General features: G+C 35.5%; 1 protein-coding gene across 1 annotated transcript; it reads right to left on the minus strand.

The window, feature by feature from the left end:
* Positions 1-214: 214 nt before the first annotated feature.
* Positions 215-17,336, minus strand: LOC109030624 (2',5'-phosphodiesterase 12-like). Its single transcript, XM_072300909.1, has 9 exons — positions 17,197-17,336; positions 14,935-15,793; positions 14,371-14,510; positions 12,026-12,188; positions 9,744-9,876; positions 7,026-7,181; positions 6,301-6,421; positions 1,167-1,318; positions 215-627 (listed from the first exon to the last, which is right to left on the minus strand). Exons 2-9 carry the CDS (start codon positions 15,762-15,764, stop codon positions 520-522), a joined length of 1,803 nt encoding a protein of 600 aa, XP_072157010.1. The 5' UTR covers positions 15,765-15,793; positions 17,197-17,336; the 3' UTR covers positions 215-519.
* Positions 17,337-18,943: the final 1,607 nt, after the last annotated feature.

Consider the following 18,943-nt stretch of genomic DNA (forward strand, 5'->3'; position numbering starts at 1 on the left):
AGGGAGAAGGGTTTCCGAGTATCCACTCTGATACAGAGACCATGTTTCAAACAGCTTTAACCAGAATTAGCTTCCCTGAATTAGACCTTGCCGAATTTCCTATCATGTATTGTTTTCTTAACAGAAAACTATGCTACATGCTACCTTGAAATTGGGTGGCTACGTTCTGGACAATCTGAGGAAAATTCACAAAAGCTTTAAGGCACTATGTTGCTTAGTTTTTGGCATAAAAAATATAATGTCGGGAGAACTAGGCAAAGTCAAAAGCACTTAAGTTATTTCGGATCAGAGCTGTCCATTTGACCGAGAGATTCAGTTTCTCACAGCTCTTTAGATAATACTCCATGAAGCGCTTGAACATCTTAGGCTCTGCCACAGTCTATCATTATCAAGAGCTGATGATGAAAAAAGATTCTAACAATAGTAACATTTGAATTGGCAGAGTTTAGAGCTAATGCCCTATGAAATTTCAGGTCCAATTTCTGGACATGTGCTGAGTTGACATAGAAATAACAGTCATCACAACCACTTTAGATCTGCTACCAATGCTAAATGGTCTGAAGGAAAAACAACATTGGGAATGGCAGTATAAAGCGTGACTTCTTCTTTTGAAGGCATCGGGATCACCTGGAAAATGAGATAAATTTCATATTAATAAACAGGGGAAATCTATTCATATTAGGCCTTTTGAGAGAGGACTTATCTGTTTTATGGATGCTTTACTTAAACATTGCTGCCTGAGAGCTGGGTTTGGGATGACTGTAGGCTTTACCCTTGTTGTAAATTGAAGGAACATTAAGTAGCTAACAATGAGACAAAAATCTATGGCAGATTGAAGTTTTTTCCTTGGAAATTCGTAAAAATAGGTCCATTCAGCTGAACAATACAAGAGGGAGAAGTTCATTTGAAAGATCTGTGTATAGAAAAGGGTTAAAAAATTTAATGGCTTCGAAATTGGATAGAGTTTGGGATGGTTTTTGCAAAAACTCCTAATTTTCTGTGGTGTCAGCAATTCTGTCTGTTTGTGGTACTGGGGAGGTAGGGGAGGTTCCATTTCAAAAGATACAAACGGCAACTCGCCTTTCCAATTCTTCCATAGTTAATTTCCGCTATGAATTAAGTATAATTCAAGGTAATTTCCAATATTTAAGTAGAAGAGCATTTACCTGTTCAACAGCAAGATGATCCGTTTGGTAGAAAATGTAATCAAGGCATCCCACAAAGCCGACAGTGAAGTTGGTGAATTCTGGCGTTCCACAAGCACTGGCAAAAGGGAACGGTTGTTCTAAAGAAAGCCCTTCAATATGTTCTCCTTCTTCTGTATGGAAAATAAAAGAAGTAAAGGGAAAATCTGATGAAAAGGTTCAGAGCTGTAAAATATTCTTGGGCAATGATAGTCATGAATGGGTGAAGATGAGTAAAATTCAATGAAATAATTGCTCATGTGCTATACTCATACTTTTATCCAAGACTAAACCGGCAACATCCACATCCTATTAAAAGACACATTAACTCCTTTTACAAATGTAAACTTTGTAATTAAGTATGAACACATTGTCTTCAGGTGTTTTACACACAAAGGCCGAACTGCTTGAAGAGCTTTTATTTGGCTCTTAAACCATTTTCGAAGGCAAATTTCCAAATGTATCTGTCTCAGCCACAAAAAAAAACTGGCATTTCAAGGACTGTGATTAATGAGAGGGAAAGAGAAGCCAATGGGGTATGTTTTTTAAATTTCTACCCTTTGAATGGCAGAGAAGGACATTTGACCGGAAGAATCTCATTTTCAGAGACAGCAGAGAAAATGATTTCGGCATGTAATATGTTTTCTTGTGTATTTTAGGCTCCTGAATTGGGAAATGACCTTGGTTTTCCTTCTTCCATGCAAAAATGTCCCAGCAACTTGAATTTTCCTCGAAAATGTCTGGTTTTTGTGAAATGTTTTGATTTTCTGGAGAAATGGTAAGGACAGGGAAAAACTAAGGTCATTTTCAGACCAGCACTAAAATTTATACAAGAAGTAATCATCTAAACCCTGGCGTTTTTTTCCGGAACAGACCTGTTTCATTTTAATAAAAACTTTAAGAATAAAGAGCGACGCCAAAAACGACCGTTTTTTGGCACAATTTGGGCCAGAAGGGATTTTTCTGAAACCGGGCCCAAACGATACCTTATGATACCCTAAAACTCTGGTAAAAATTTTAGCTTGAGTATACGCACCGTTTTTGAGAAATGGGGGGGCAAAGTTGCCAAATCGCCATCATTCTGGACAGCATTTTTACAGCAAAAAGACGGGGAAAATGGACGAAAAAGTTACACTATTGATGGGTTTGGGCTGTAAATGTTCTTATTGAGCCCCCGTGCATGTAACTGTGTTCAGTTTCAAAAATTTTGGACGTACAGTGGTCCGAAATGGGGAGAAATCGTGGACAGATAAGGATTCTTTGTCAAACTTTTTAAAAATGGAAGTAAAATTGTTGGTCTCCTGCAGAGATCATGTGGAACAATGTTCTTATCGGTCTTCAATGCATTCATTTGAGTTCAGTTCATCAATTTTCATCGCACAATGGTCCAAAATGGGAAATCAGTGGACAAATTAAGATCTTCTGCCTAACTTTTTAAAAATGATGTACGACTATTGGTCCCCTGCAGAGATCATGGGGAACAATGTTCTTATCAATGCATTCAATTGGGTTCAGTTTATCAAATTTTCATCGCACAATGGTCCAAAATGGGAAATTAGTGGACAAATTAAGATCTTCTGTTGAAATTTTTGAAAAATAACATGAAACTATGAGGTTTTTCACTAGATTCGAAAGGTGTAAATTCAAAATAAGTTAGTAGGCAATAAAAGCTATCCATGTTCACTGTTTTGAACTGAACAAATGAGGTCTGGAAACGGTAATTCAGGAGGAACTTAGCTTTTGGATCCTTAAAATCCGGCTAACTGGGTGGTTTTTGTCCTAGTTAGTTGTCAGAGAATAATTGTAGTTAGAATAATACTTTACAATAAATCCTTTCTAAGGATTTAGGAAAGGTTAGGTTAGGTTAGGTTAGGTTAGATTTCAACAGAAGATCTTAATTTGTCCACTAATTTCCCATTTTGGACCATTGTGCGATGAAAATTTGATAAACTGAACCCAATTGAATGCATTGATAAGAACATTGTTCCCCATGATCTCTGCAGGGGACCAATAGTCGTACACCATTTTTAAAAAGTTAGGCAGAAGATCTTAATTTGTCCACTGATTTCCCATTTTGGACCATTGTGCGATGAAAATTGATGAACTGAACTCAAATGAATGCATTGAAGACCGATAAGAACATTGTTCCACATGATCTCTGCAGGAGACCAACAATTTTACTTCCATTTTTAAAAAGTTTGACAAAGAATCCTTATCTGTCCACGATTTCTCCCCATTTTGGACCACTGTAAGTCCAAAATTTTTGAAACTGAACACAGTTACATGCACGGGGGCTCAATAAGAACATTTACAGCCCAAACCCATCAATAGTGTAACTTTTTCGTCCATTTTTCCCGTCTTTTTGCTGTAAAAATGCTGTCCAGAATGATGGTGATTTGGCAACTTTGCCCCCCCCATTTCTCAAAAACGGTGCGTATACTCAAGCTAAAATTTTTACCAGAGTTTTAGGGTATCATAAGGTATCGTTTGGGCCCGGTTTCAGAAAAATCCCTTCTGGCCCAAATTGTGCCATTCTTGGCGTCGCTCTTTATTTTTATTTATTTATTTGTGAAGATTAGTACATTAGCCTGAACAGAAAGGCTCAATACAAGTCACATTAGAAAAAGTTACAAAAAAGAGTAATTTTACAAATTTAAAAACTCTTGCAAGGTGTAGAGAGGGTTTTGTAAAATGTGTTCTTTTAATACCTTAATGAACAAATTTGGCGACTCAGCATTGATAAAAATTTCTTTCAATATGTATTTTTTTGTACAATTCTGGAAAGAACCCATCCTTGATGCCTTCATTTTCTAGTAAAATTCGCAATTTAGAGGTCATAAATTTAACAATGCGGTCACAAATGGAAAAATTCTCTCAGACATAAAAATGTTCTGAAAAGCGCATCTTCTACCAGGAAATAACATAAACAATTGAGCTCAGTCTAAAGCGCGCGCGCGCGCGGTGGGGGAAGGAGGAGGTAGGAGGGGTACCTGCTTAAAACCTTTGATTTGAATTTTTGATGTACATTCCAATTTCATTAAATTGGAATTTAAATTGAAATGGTATTATTTATCTGCAAGCCTTTTTAAGGCTAGGTACATGCCATATATTTGCATTGTAAGAAATAGAATATTTACATTGTGCATAACTTGGAGAAAAAAGTATAAATAAAGTATAATCATGTGACAAAAGAGGTTTAATTTTCTGGTATTTTAGGGTATATTAATAGGTTGTTCGGTAAATTTTTTAATTGTGTATCTAAGACAGCATAATAATGTGTCTTTGAGAGCAAAACTAAATTTTTTCGATCCCTCATTCTTTAAATAGTAACCTTAGGGGTTCCGGAAGAGCGTTAAAGAGGTTTAGGGCAATGCTTTTCATGAGGTATTTATCTTTTTTCGTTACATGACTGGTTTTCCTGTGAAAGTTGTGCCTTGTATCATGCTGGTAGGTTGGAAACATGCCCTCTTGACTTAAATGTCCCTTTTTCAAAGCTGTTGTTATTAATTCGTACATACATGCATTCAGGACTGTCAACACTCTAAACCTTTGTCACGGGTACTGCATTACCTGTAACCTTAAGTTTCTTAACTTCAAAATTTTCCTTTCAACTTCTAACTTTTTCATTCAAATTCAAACTAGTCATTAGGGATGGCTGGATTTCGTCCACTTTTCATCTTTTCACTTTTATCTTCCAGCCATCACCTATTAAATTAATGACTAGACTTGCAACAGATAGTTCCACTGATTATAGCCAGCTAATTGCATATTAACTTCCTGTCTTGCCACTCGTGACATCACCAAGTTTATAAAAGCGTGTGCTGCCCCTTCCTCATGGTATTTTACCAACTTGACATATGTGTATGTAACTTGACATATGTACATATGTGCCCTCTCTTGCCCTTCTGGCACGAGTGTGAATTTTCCATCTTAGTGAAACCTTAACTCTCTTCCAAATTCGCTCTAATACAAACTTTCGGCCCAAAAACTCTTTTGTTCGATTTCTGCTCTCCCACAACCCTTGCTATTTCTAGTGTGCGTTATAAGGACTTTTTTGGATGTGTCAGTCCGTATAAAACTCAACCAACTCTCAAAATGTGACATGATACCAAAACCCGTGTCACAGAACCTTAAAACGTGAACGACTCTCTACAGGGATGATTCCATGGCTTCCCATCAATGATTCGTAGAGCTCTTTTTTTTAATAATAATATGTTTTCGGCAGTTGGGCAATTACCCCAAAAAGTTATGCTGTATAGAATGATAGATTGGAAGTTTGAGTGATAATAGGTCATGAGTGTTTTCTTATCCATAATTTTCGCCAGGTTTCTTAGGATAAATATTTGTTTACTCAGTCTCTTTCCAATAATAACTATATGGGTTGTCCAGGTGAGCCTATTGTCAATATTCAGGCCCAGGTATCGACTACTGTTTACGATTTGAATAGAGATGTCATTAAATCTAAAGTTATCAAAGTATAACAAGTGTGGATTGAAATTTATAATAAGTGTTTTTTGGAAATTAATGTTAATCTTATTTGCCCTGCACCATTCTAAGAAAAGTTTGAAAACACAAAATAGTTTTTCTAGAATGTTTCTCCCTTTGATTATTATGTTTGTATCATCTGCGAATATTACTATTGATAGGAACACAGCAAAATTTCTTAGGGCATCCGGTAAATCATTAATAATTATCAAGAATAATAATGATCCAAGGATTGCTCCTTGCGGAATGCCACATTCAGATTGTTTTTCACTCGACACATAATTATGTTGGTTGTATTTTATTTGACTTACGTGCTTTCATGCTGTTAAGTACGATCTCATTAATTTCAGACTTTTTTTTTCACCCAGTCCATAGTATTTAAGTTTATGTAAAAGGATTTCATGGTCTGTCAGGTCAAATGCTTTTTGAAATCAATTTGTAATACAGATAAATTACAGATTCCTGGTCGGCTGTTGAATAAACTTGGTCGATAAAAGTTTGCAATGCATCTGTTGTGTTAAACTTGCACTTAGGCAAATGGTGTATGGAAAATCACAAATAAGCAATTTCAAAAGCATGCACTGGGTAATGAACTCATGTCAGTCATTTACTTTAAAATCGGTTAACTTACGGCTTTTCCAGTCAAGATAATCAACAGGCACATGTTTTTCGGTCATCAATTTGTAAACACCACAATCCGGAGTGCTATTGAAATCACCACACAATATCACAGAAGTCGTCAAGTGTGGGTCCTAAGAGAAAACAATTAAGAATTATAAGGAGAAAAACAGTAATATCAACAAATTTTCTAATTAATAGAAGGATTTGCATGTATAAGTAGGTTGTATTTGGAAGGGAGACTGAATAAATGAATGAGTAATCTTGCAAATGGAATTTGTAGAAATTTTGATACCTATCAATACCTAAAAATAAAACCATCCCAGTACTACTGAATCCATTTTCGCATGAGGAGGCAAGTCTGTCGCAATGTTTCAAAATTACCGCAGACAGATTATTTTGAACAGATGTGTAGTTGAGCAGATTACCACGAGGAAAAATAGAGAACCTCTTTGTTAAAATCAAGAAAATTCAGTGAAAAGTATAAGGATATTTTCTTAGTCGTTTGGCTTGGTAAACTGAATAAAAATGAAGTGTTCATGACCAAGTTCCAATGAAACTGCGCCCAAATGCAAAAAATGAATTCAGTTGATCTATACATGAATTACTGCACAACTATATACTTCTGTGTCTGACTCATTTGTATTTAGTTTAGTTAATAAAACATAAAAAAACCTGGAATGCTGACTGGATCAAAAAATATAAGTAATTAATAGATGAAAACTGAATATTTCTTACCGAAAGTTTGATTTTACTAACAACATCATTAATGTACGCTATTGATAATCCTGCTTGGAGAAGACGGATGTGATCAGCAGCTGGCTGGAAATATAAGTGTGTGTTTCCAACTATCAGTCGATGGTTCGGCCTATCAAGGACTTTGAGCACAAGCACCTGAAAAAAAAGTATCTAACTTTGCTCAAGATGTCATCTCTGGGGTACCCCCAATTGATTTGTTGATTGAATTAAAATTCAGAATTGCCAAGAAAGAGGATAGATTAGTAGTTGATTCAGATATTAGAAAGAAGTGGAGAGCAAGATGGAAAGATGAAACTGGAAACAAATGGATCAAAACAGTCATTAAGGATTTAGATGCCTGGTTGGACAGAGACCACGGATTTCCGGATTTCTACGTTACACAATTTATTTCAGGTCATGGTTCCTTTGGCTATTATTTGGAAAAAAGAAAAATCATTGATTCACCCCTATGTTCTTGTGGCCAAATTGACACCCCTGCACATGCATTTTTTGACTGTTTTGTAAATAAGGACAATTTAAAGAAATTAGAAAACGAAGTTAATAATAAGATCACAAAAGATAACTTATTAGATGTAATGTTGGCAAATAAGGAATTTTGGCATAAAGGATATAATTATATAAAAAATATTTTAGATAATAAGAATAAATATTATAAAGATAAGACTAACAATGTACAAATATGTAAACCTCTCCCCGATGTAGTGTCTTCCGACGGTCCCGGGGCCTCTTCCTCGGGACTTCCGTAAACGCCTCTATTTTATGTGTGATATATATATCTGTAATGTAAACTTAATTAATACTTAGACTCTTTTTATACATCTCTAACCTGGGCGATGGATATATCCTTGATATTTGCCGTCCTTTTATCGTATATCAAGTAATTAAGTTGTTATTTATATGCCTAAATATCTTTAACAATACTTATCTTATGTTATATACTTATCTTATGTAATATATGTAATATTTAAATACGATAATAAAGATAGAAGGGGAGTGTCCCTGATATAAAAAAAAAAAAAAAAAAAAAAAAAAAAAAAAACCTGAAAAAGTATAACATTTTAGAGCATTTTTTTAGGATGCACTTAAGAGGGAAACCCACACATAAACATGGACAAATTTTATCTTAAAATAATCCTGAATTGGTATGATTCCAGGAAACTCAACCTTAAAACACACAACAAATCCTTGAGTAAAGTCTTTCATGTAATATTTCATGAGGGGGTCTCCAAAGTTTATTAATGATGGGATGGAGGGGCCTATATACCGAGTTTTTCAAAAGACAACACCTCCATCATCATTTAACAGAGACAAGAGTTGATAATCTCAAGACAAGAAAAATTTTCGTTCAAAGTAAAAGTCAAATTTTCCTAGACATTCCAATTTAGAAATTGTCACTCTCAGAAAATTGTCACTAATCAAACAGGTCAACACAGAAGGTACGTTGATCATAGTTTCATCAATATTTTAACATTTTGCTTCCTCAAATAATTAACAAGGCACAATTACGAAGAAAAAAATAAATAAATAATATTTGAGCTGTAAATGAAGATAAAACATAGAAAAATCTATACAATATTTTAACCAGCCTGCTGCAATCTTTTGAATCCTAAGATTTAGAAGATTATTCACTAACTAGACATCAGACACTTGCCAAAAGTTTACTGTTTGTCTCTGCTAAAAAATATTGAAAAGCTATAAAGCAACAACTTAACCTGGGAAAAGTCTGCTGCAAAAGATAAAAGATCAAAGACAAAAAATTAAATAAAGAAAAACAGGAAGTTTTGAGATAGTTACAAACTTACGTTCAACCGGGAAAAGGAAAGAAAATGAGTTGTCGACTCGCAGTTATTGCCAGACTCAAACTAACTACGAGAAAACCAGTAATCAGAGTAATACTTCAAAACCAGTTTCTTTTTCGCAATAACAGCAAACAATCAAAGCCCTGTGCTTTCTTTTTTCCAGTGACAATGAGTTTGTGAGTATTCAAAACTTTCCATTTTTATCTTTCTTTTTCATTCAATTTTTCGTCTTTGATCTTTGATCTTTTGCAGCAGACTTTCCCCAGATTGAGTAGTTATTTTACTGTGTGTATTGCAGGGTTGCCACAGAATTTAGAAAATGAAATTCCCTGACATTTCCCTGATTTCCCTGACACCTTTTGGTGAAATTTCCTGACAATTGAAGATCTGACGGATGGTTAAGAAGGCATAATTGAAAATAGTTTTCAGGCAAAATTTATTGTTCAAAATCTTAAACCCTTTCTAAAAAGCAAATGAAGGTGATTTAACAAATTTTCCCTGACATTTTTGTCATTTTCCCTGACAATTCCCGGTTTTCCCTGACCTTTTAAAATTCCCTGACTGTGGCAACCCGGATATTGGCTTACGATGTTCTTTTTTCTATAAAAGCATGTGTCCGTATGGGGAAACTAATGACTTATACTTTGATTCCAAACAGTGGCAATTCTTAAAAGTTGGCAGCACTGTCATTTAAATGTATATAAAACAATCGATTCTTAAGTAGGCAGTTCGCTTCAAATGAAATCGATATTTTTAATTAATTTAAATAGAGGAAAAACAGTGTTGCCAACTTGCAAAATTGCCACTGGTTCCAAAATAAGCCACAAGTTCCTTATTTGGTAATGCAGATTAATTATAAGTGAAACTAGAGGTAAAAAAGTAATATGAAGAGTTTTACCTGTAGAGTGGTTGTTCTAGCTAAGACTCTTTCTTTCAGGGCTGGGTATTCGTTCAATTTGCTCAGGATGGGAGAGAAACAGGGATGATCATTTATCTCCTCCCCTAGAATTACTCTGTGACTGTCCTCTAAACTGTAAAATTTGTTGGCAAAGAAAGAATTTGAGACAGGGAAAAAATATGATTCTTATTCTAAAATAGAGGCAAAAGATTAATTGTTAAACAATAATGTATTTTTCGAAGAAAATACACTGAAAATATGCAGGTGAAAAAATGGAAAATTGTTCTCAAATTCAGGAAATAATTACACAGGATCTACAATTTAAGCTTTAGTATAGGACTTGAAACCTCATTTGACTCGAAAAGAGCTGTTTTTCTTCTTGAAATAGAACTTTACATCCTTAAAACAAAACTTTACAAAGGGAAACCAATACTTTGACTCCTGTGTAGAATACTAATTTTTTCCCCAGTCATTTTTCCTTCAAAGTTTACGAGTAAGTTACAGCTACGATGCCTGATGATGGAGTTGGAGCTTCCAAATGCATCTCATTACAAAACTTGAGCTAGTGAGTGCTAAAAAGTGTGTACATACATATTTCATTCATTGGTAAACTGGACACATTTCTACTAAAAGGAACTAGAGACAGGTGGTAAAGAAGAAGTGTGCTCGTTAGTCAAGGGCTGTAAGAATGACTGTAATCAGGATTGGGGACGACGAGGAGATCCAAGTTGGGGCTTTTTAACTGATGAGCCCTATCCACAACTCTCTTGTCACATGCCCTCAGCTCATGAGTTGGCATATTTTGTCGCTTAGTTCTTTTTGATTTAATGTAAGATCCCACTTTCCCATTTCGCCAAAAGAAATCTCACTCACTTTTACATTGTTTCTTATGCAGCTCAAACGGGCACACCCCATCTTCCCAACCCGTCTCTAGTTCCTTTTAACATAAATGCGTCCAACTGACACCTGACCCTGATTTACGATTCAAGGATATAATTGATTTTTCTGCTATCAATTGAAGCATGTAGGATCAGAAATACATAAATCCACCACAAAGTTGTAATGATTTTGCCACTGATCATATTGTGACAGTCAAAAGTACTCAGATAAATGGGCGATTCTACGAAAACTGTCCAATTCCAGTCCTGATCGTTTTATTTGTAAAATGTGTGATAAAAAGTCTCACATTTCGCCAAGAGTGATGGAAAATGCGTGTTTTTAACGAATTATAACCATTACAATTGTGTAAATTGATCGATTAAGCTTCATTTTCAGCTTTTACTCCTTAAAATGTCACGACCGTCACTGTCATGATTGATAGGTTGCAATGTTTACAACCTCATGACTTTTTTTTGGTCTGAAAATTTTTTCTGATTTTTGTACTAATTTCATCGAAAATACTTGCAGTTGAGTAAACAATGCATTTAATTACAAAAAAATTTGTCATCCACCCAAAATATTTCGAAAATATGCTGTCATTCAGTTTCACGCCACGGCCGTCCTGTGTTTTTGCTTGTCAAAACGGTCGCTAGAAGCGGTTAAATCGTTGCAAAAGTGATTTGAAAGTGTACAAGTGAAGTGAAAGTCATTTTGAAAATTCTACCACGATTTGAAAGGTAAGTGTAGGTGCTTAGAACCTTTCTTCTGAACCTTTCTTTGCATCACGACCGTCACGCCTTTTATTTTATGAAGCGTGATATTCTGAAAAATCTTTGTGCCCACTTTATGGTCCTTCGTACTAATTACAAGTTTACCAACTTTCGATATTGTACCTCATTGCTGTTGAGTACACCCGCCGTTTTTGTTTAAAATTTGTCACGACCGTCACAGTCACGACCGTCGCACCGCATCGGATGTTTAGTGTGACGATCGTGTCTTCTAGACGTACTAAGAGAAAAAACTTTCAATCCAAAATAACACAGTTGAATTTTAAGTTTTTGGGAGGTCAAATTGGACAGCTTTCGTAGAATTACCCAAACGATCCTTAAAAGAATAAATCTTTCGTTGAATGAATTCTTTACGAGCAAAAAAATTGCTATGATTAGACTCTTTGTGGCATTACAAGCACAGAAGTTAAACTATTATGAAAACAAATGCTTTTATGATTGTTTCATGGATCCTGGTGGATCTTGCACAATTTATTTTTCATCACAATTATGAGAGCTGAAAATGGAAGAGACTTTACACTCAAGATTGTCGACAAATTATATCAGACAAAAAAGTGAGCTACATCAGGTTTATTCTGAAAATGGAAAGAAATCTGTGAGTTTTTATGTTGTTACCTGAATCGAGATGAGCGGTAAAAACATGCAACACCCTCTGAAACCTGCGCACCTTTTTTTGTAATGACCCCTTCGAATTTCAATGATTTGAATACTGGTTCAAGGTCGCTTTGATATACTTTCAAATCGACCTCTTGTAAACATAATAAGTCCGCGTTGTAACCTGAAAACGCAGAGAGAGAAAAAAAAAATAAGAAACAATGCACAAACTTAAAGACGTAATGTATAAATTATATAAGGAGAGCATAGAATCATTCCCTTCAGAATGAACCGAGAAAAACGATAAGTATTCACGGGGCTAGGCATACTGAAAATGTACAAAATAAACTCATTGGTGAGAGACCACTGTTTACAGTTTACAATCAGTCAATCAAAACTCTCTCCCGAAGAAAAAACCAAAATCAAGAAGGGTAAAATAGCCCACTGAGAACTTTGTGCATTTGACAAACTATTAGAATTTTACGAAATTACCACTCTCCTTTTACATACAAAACTAAGATACTGGTAAAAAAAAATTCGGCGCACTAGGAAAATTTTTCCATCGTTAAAACTGAAATCACTCCCGTGTTCACTTAAACTCAAGTGTACTGTGGTTTTTTGTGGAGAAGGGAGTTTGAATTACAAAAATGAGTTACTTTGTTGATGGCCAAAGTGCAATCTCTATTTGTAATGTTGCAGACTTCCTGTCAGACTTCATTTTATCATTGGAAAATTAGTTAATGTAATTTCTTGAAAACTTCCTTGATTTTTCTTCTGTTAGTAGAACAGAGTCTGTACAAATTTCAAGCTATAAAGTTGATTTGTTCCTTTTTGAAAAAAAATAAACTAGGCTAGTAGATTCTGAAACATCACAATTTAGGTGCCGCACTCTCGCCATCGATATTCTAACTTCTTTCTTTCTTGATGTAGGTGCAATCATGTTACCTTAAACTCTGTTAAGCGATTACTTTATATCCGTTTCTGCTTGCCAATTTCAAAAGTTTACACTTATTTTTTTTCTTTTTGTGTTGATCCTGTCTCATGGATTGAATTTGGAATTTTTCAATTTAACCAATGTACAAGAAATTTTGATGAGGAAGCTTGTACAGCTTGATTTCTTACCATGTCTTGTGGCTCATGTTTACACTGTTTTCATAGGGAAGATGGTTAAAAAGTTTCATTTTTAGGACACTGGGACACTTCATAAAAAAGGGTTTCCTTTTTTTTCTTTTTGGCAGAATTTTTGGACAAATATGTCCCAAAATTGCTGGCTAGGAGATAGAATTCTTGTTATTTTTCGAGTCAGGAGAGAGATTCTCCTCAATATTTACATAGACAAAGACAATAATTTTGCCATGGCAACTTGATTCATCACAATCCAATAGATGGTTGCTGGAAGGATACTGACCCAGAACAAATGGTTGCCATGGAGACTGTCTTTTGACAACGGGTAGCACTGTTGAATTTTAATTATTTATTGTGTATTGGAATGGACAAATGAAGAATAGATATTGACAAAAATAGTTTTTGAAACAGAAAGCTTGTCTACAATAGGGTAAAAATTAAATACGGATGTGGGGAATATGGGGTTACAGGTCACTTTGAAAAAGCGGTAAAGCTCCGTCATTTTTCTTGAAGCATTTCTTACGCTCTCTACAATTTTAAGGAAGGAAATATTTAGAGACCAAGGATCCTGATACTAATACTAATACTCAGGATCCCCCAAAAACTTTGAAAAAATACTTTTTTTACTTCTTGTTAAACAATTCAAAATTCTACGATTTTATAATCTTCCATTGAAAATGATTTTATTAGAGTACCTGTATAGCGAGAGTATGGACAGATGTGAAACTCCGAAAATCCATCAGGCCTTCACCGATGCCTCCGTGAATGAAGTTAGGGCCCAGAAATGCAGCCAACCTATGAATTTCGAATGTCCAGAGCGATTTTTAAATACAATTGTTACGAACCGCCGTTTATAAAGCATGTATTTGGCTTACTTTTAGCATAAATTTACTTATTTTTGCAAAGGAACGCTCATTTATGTACATTCTTGGCCATCTTGGTTAGAATTGAACTCTGTAGGCTGGCAGTGAAATTTTGTGTGTTAGAAGTTGCTCAGAAGGGTGGCTGCACTTTTGGGCCCTAAGCCCTCCATCAAGCGATCTGTCCATACTCTCGCTATAAAGGTACTCTAGATTTTATAAGGATATTGAATGCTCCATCTTTATTTTAAAATAGATTTTTTGTAATCTTTCATGCTATAATATTTTCAAACTGTTTGAGTTTTTGACATAGCACCAGTGACATAACGTCAACTATTGCATGGTTAATGCTTCTGGGTAAAATGATCTGAAAAATCTTACCAACTAGTTCTTTGACAATCAGTAACTTGCGGTAATCTATCTCCAGAGCATATTTTGGACAATAAGGGAACAGAGAGTTCTGAGCCACATCTGATTTTGCATACAAATCTGCAAGGATGTTGTAAGATACTACTCGAAAACTGAAAGCAAAGACAAAGGAATTAATACATTCTACGCTTGGTCCTTCTTCCTTGTCTCATTACGTCATGTAACTAACTTTCTGTCAATTTTATTTTGATAGGAGAAACAATTGACTATTTTGACAACCTAGGTATGTGAAATTTTGCTAGATTTTTTTTTCCCTTCAAGAAAATGTTTCAAATATTACCAGTTTAAAAATTCCCCACAAAAATACGTTACAATGCTGTTTGATCCATTTCATCAGAGGAAAACGATTTCCTGGAATCATCTTAGAATAATTTATTGCCAGGAAAATAAAAGCTAAAGATAAAAAAAGAGAAAGAAAATTTTGCGAATCAGCATTTAAGTTACATCAGTGGTGAGTGATCGGTTGAAAATTTCTTAAGGATAATGTAAGCAAGATTGGTTTCAAAATTGACATACCTGCTACATGGTAAAATTTCGGATGTAAATTTGTGCCTCAGTTCAAAAGGACACGTCCCTGGTCCAGCTTCTACACGCTTTTGTGAGACAAGCGAAACGGAGGGACCAACTCGATCACCCGCCTTGGGTGTACAATCCAATTTCACATAGTGTCCGATGTCTGATGGCGCTGGTAAATATATGAATCCCTTTCCAGTTTGCTGAAATGAGCACTGAGAGGGATGTTTTTTCGTGTCTACAGTGGAGATAGACCACACAAAATCGCACTCTTCTTTGCTCGTAAAGCTTGCATCAAATTTCTTTGGATACACTGGGAATCCAACAAGAAATGTAGTAGGAATCGCTAGACTATTTATCCATGGCGGGTTGATAATAATTTTGTAATCAGTACCTAATATCCTAGCGCTTAAATTTGGGCTCTCCTTTTGAAAAAACACATTGTTACAAGTCAGCTCTGGTGGAACTTCAGTGCCTCCATTCAGCACCTTGACATTGATGTCTGGCATCTCTATCTCTTCCCCTTTTTTCACTTTCTTTGCCACCTTGTAGGTAATGCTCTTTTCAACATTGCTCGAGATACGGAGCGTTAAGTCTCCGATGGTTTCAGTGCATCTTCGATTGAGATTGAAACTACGTTGAATATTCAGTGATTCAAACACTAACTCAAAGTTTACGCTGAAAGTTTCTGCACCCTCACTGAGTCGGATGAACATTTGTCTGCTTGTCATTTTGTTGATGAGGCTGGAGGCGTAGCAGACGAGCTGTTCCAAAAGTTTCCCTCTTGGCCTTAGAATAGAAAACTTTGAGTTGGGGATTCTGATGAAGAACATTACAAGTTCGGAGAGGGCCACATAAAATCCTGAAAAAACAAATTTTGAATAATTTAGAATTGAATGTGATGAAAAAGGTTTGGAAAGATACTGCTACTTGAAAAAAGAACCAATCAACGGACTGAGAAACTTTTCTCTTAGACTACAACACAGCAAATTTTTTAATGGATTCATCCCATTCACACTTCATGAGCACCAAAAATTAACCTGTTATTCTGGCTTTAACCTATCAATTTTTAATGATTCAATGATACTATTTCATAGAATAAATTTTTACGAAAGACCCAGTTTTGGCACTTAAGGTGATTCGTCAAGCTCAAGTGACGTGATCGAACTGGCACGCGATGTATCGCATCAATTAGGTCAAAAATCTAAGCAGATTTTGAATTTTCAGCAAAAAAAGGACAATACCTAGCCCCTGCATATGAGCCTAAAGAATCCTTCTAAACCCAAAAATTGCCAAATTCAGAGAAATGAAAGCAGAATAGGGTTTGGAAAAAAACCTTGCATTCGATTCAGCTATCGATTTCTGTATCGAATGCGAGGTTTTTTTCCTCACACAGACTAACAAACACAACTAGTCTGCATTCATTTCTCTGAATTTTGCCAATTTTTGGGTTTAAAATGATTCGTAAGGCTCATGCACAGCAGCTATCATACTTTTTCAATTAAAGACTAGTAAAAGAATCCCACAAAGACTTATTTTTATCTTTCAGCTATTAGTCGATTTCGCAGGTAAGTACCTGAGTTTAAATCGACCTTCTGAAAACTGGGTTTGTCTCCATCACGATCTTTTGCTACAGTGATTCATTTGTTTGTGGGTTCCATGAGTCACTATTGAGTTAACTATCTATCAATTGAAATCTTTCTTCAAGACACAATGAACCCTTTATCAAGTAGATTAATCATCAATTATTAATCTAAGTATTATGTAGATAAGCAGAGATGTATGACATTAGTCGAAAATCCTGCGTTTATTTGTATACTGGTAAATATGAATAAATGAATTAAAAACTGAAAAAAAAATGAACCCTTGATACCGTTTTTTGTTTGTTTGCAGAAAAAAAAATAAAAAAATCACGAACTCTGAAGTATCAAGATATTTCAAGTGTTCGTTCCATGAATCACTTTTAAGTTGACCATCCATCAGTTCAGAACTTCATTCGTGGACACTAAAAATCCTTGCTACCATGTATTGCTTGTTCATGGGTTACACGAACCACCTTAAAGTGAACCAACCGTGACTTAAAACCTGCGTTAGCTGACATCACAATCGCTTGTGTCTATGTCTCAGATTTTCGCAAATTCCACAGAGAACTTAAGGTGGTTCCACTTTTGCAGTGTCCTTGATTTGAGCATAGAGGCAGATGTACAGCGATATGAAGAGCACAGTCTTGAAAACTACCGGTGAAATTTTCAAAAGTTTGCATACCTTGGACATAAAGCGTTGCTTCCAAGGCTTTTATTTGTTGCTATTGGAGTGGACAGTTAGAGGTTTACCCAAGTCCAATGCCAGGGTGAGATTCATCAAGGTCAACAAGCATCATCTTCCTAGGGACTGCCTATCTGTGCTACTCAGTGAAGGATCCATGTTATCGACAAGACTGTACTATACCTTAAAGATCGTTGAAGGTCTGAAAATAATAATTGTAGGTAAGACACTTGACGACTAAAACCAAAGGCTTGTTACATGATGATGATAAAGTGGAATAAATCTGGAGTGATAGAACCTTTAGAAGATACTCTTTGCCCAATTTTCTAAACTGTTAGTGCAGATAACAGCACGAAAAAAAATTTGATATTGGCGCAAGAATTACAAAAAGGAAAATTACTTACAGCGATCAGAAGTCCGAGAGAATAATCCTGCAGTCTTAGCTTGTAAGTGCCTGGGCCTTACCTATATTGGAAATACTTACTTATTACTTTCAATTTCAAATCGATCACTAATCTGTGATTTAAATTTACAGAGCATGGGAGATGCGCGACACGATGCGGTAATTATTGATAACATCATCGATGGTCACCGATTCATCCCTAACAGTCCCTAACCTCAAACATGAAGACATGAACTCCAAAAGTCAACAAGAGTAGACAAGAGAACGAATTCTTTCTGATAAAAGGAAGTCAGATCGCGAGGTAGTGGATGTATTTCGTTAATTTTAATTTTATTCTTCATCAAATTCAATTTCCTAAATCCTCGCCACGAGGTTTGACAGTGTTCCGAACAATTTAATGATTCTCCTCGTAAATGCCGTGAATTGTTCTCAATGATGTTGAAATTTTATTGTGGTTTCTTCCAAGCATTTTGAAGTCAAAGCTTTTAGTGTGTTGAACCTAGAAGTTTTCATATCATCGTCAGCATCATGGTTCTTCAGTGTAGGAGTTATTCAAGACTTTATACTCGCTGCGAAAGTAAGGTGAAGTATACGCCCTTGGCAAAGCATCCATTGAAACTGGCAAATCGAGTCGGGTCTGGAGGAAAAGGACCGAGTCAAGCTTACTGTTTGCAGGAAATGTTCAACATGTTCAGCTGTCTGAAGAAAAACGAGTTCAGCCAAAGTCCTTGTAGTAATGAGATCACTACTTTTCAAACGTGTGCGGAGAAACACAAAGCAGAATTAAAGAAGCTCAAAGAAGATGAACGTGCTGGTATTTTGACCCCAGGGACCACCAAACTATCAGCAAATCAAGTGAATTTACTTTTGAAAAGATTTCCCAACTAATTGTATTGTCTAAAAAAGGGGAAAATGTTCTGTAAATATAATAGTTGTGTTTTAATTCTTAAGTTAAGTTCAAGTTTAATACAGTCATTGAATAGAGCTGTATGCGTTGTCTTTTTTCTTTCACTACAAGCACCTTCTGACCAAAATGCGGAACTACGCATCTCCATCACAGTATCTCAAAATCTTTGACCTTACATTATTTTTGTTGAAGAGAAACAAGCAAACTTTATGGCTAGAATTTACACAGAACATTTGCTGGAGCGGAGTTCAGTGGAGGCATCGCATGTTGAGACCAAAGTCAAGTATTGTTTAGGTCACCACTTATCATTGTTGCCATCTGACTTCATGTATTAACCTGTTGAGTAGTGCTGATTATGAGGTAATCAAAGATTGACATTTTTCTCAACAAACGATGACTCTGCTCTTGCTGAGAAGACAAACCAAGGAAGTTTTTTT

This window comes from Bemisia tabaci, chromosome 5, assembly GCF_918797505.1.
Source record: "Bemisia tabaci chromosome 5, PGI_BMITA_v3".
NCBI lineage: Eukaryota > Metazoa > Arthropoda > Insecta > Hemiptera > Aleyrodidae > Bemisia > Bemisia tabaci.

Bases quoted from the DNA above. Each gene is read 5' to 3' on its own strand.
- LOC109030624 (XM_072300909.1), bottom strand. From the start codon at position 15,764: ATGTTCTTCATCAGAATCCCCAACTCAAAGTTTTCTATTCTAAGGCCA. The intron at 6,422-7,025 runs GTAAGAAATATT...GTTTTCTCTTAG, and splicing joins TTAGTAAAATCAAACTTTCG to GACCCACACTTGACGACTTC. The intron at 1,319-6,300 runs GTAAGTTAACCG...TTTTCCATACAG, and splicing joins TTATCTTGACTGGAAAAGCC to AAGAAGGAGAACATATTGAA.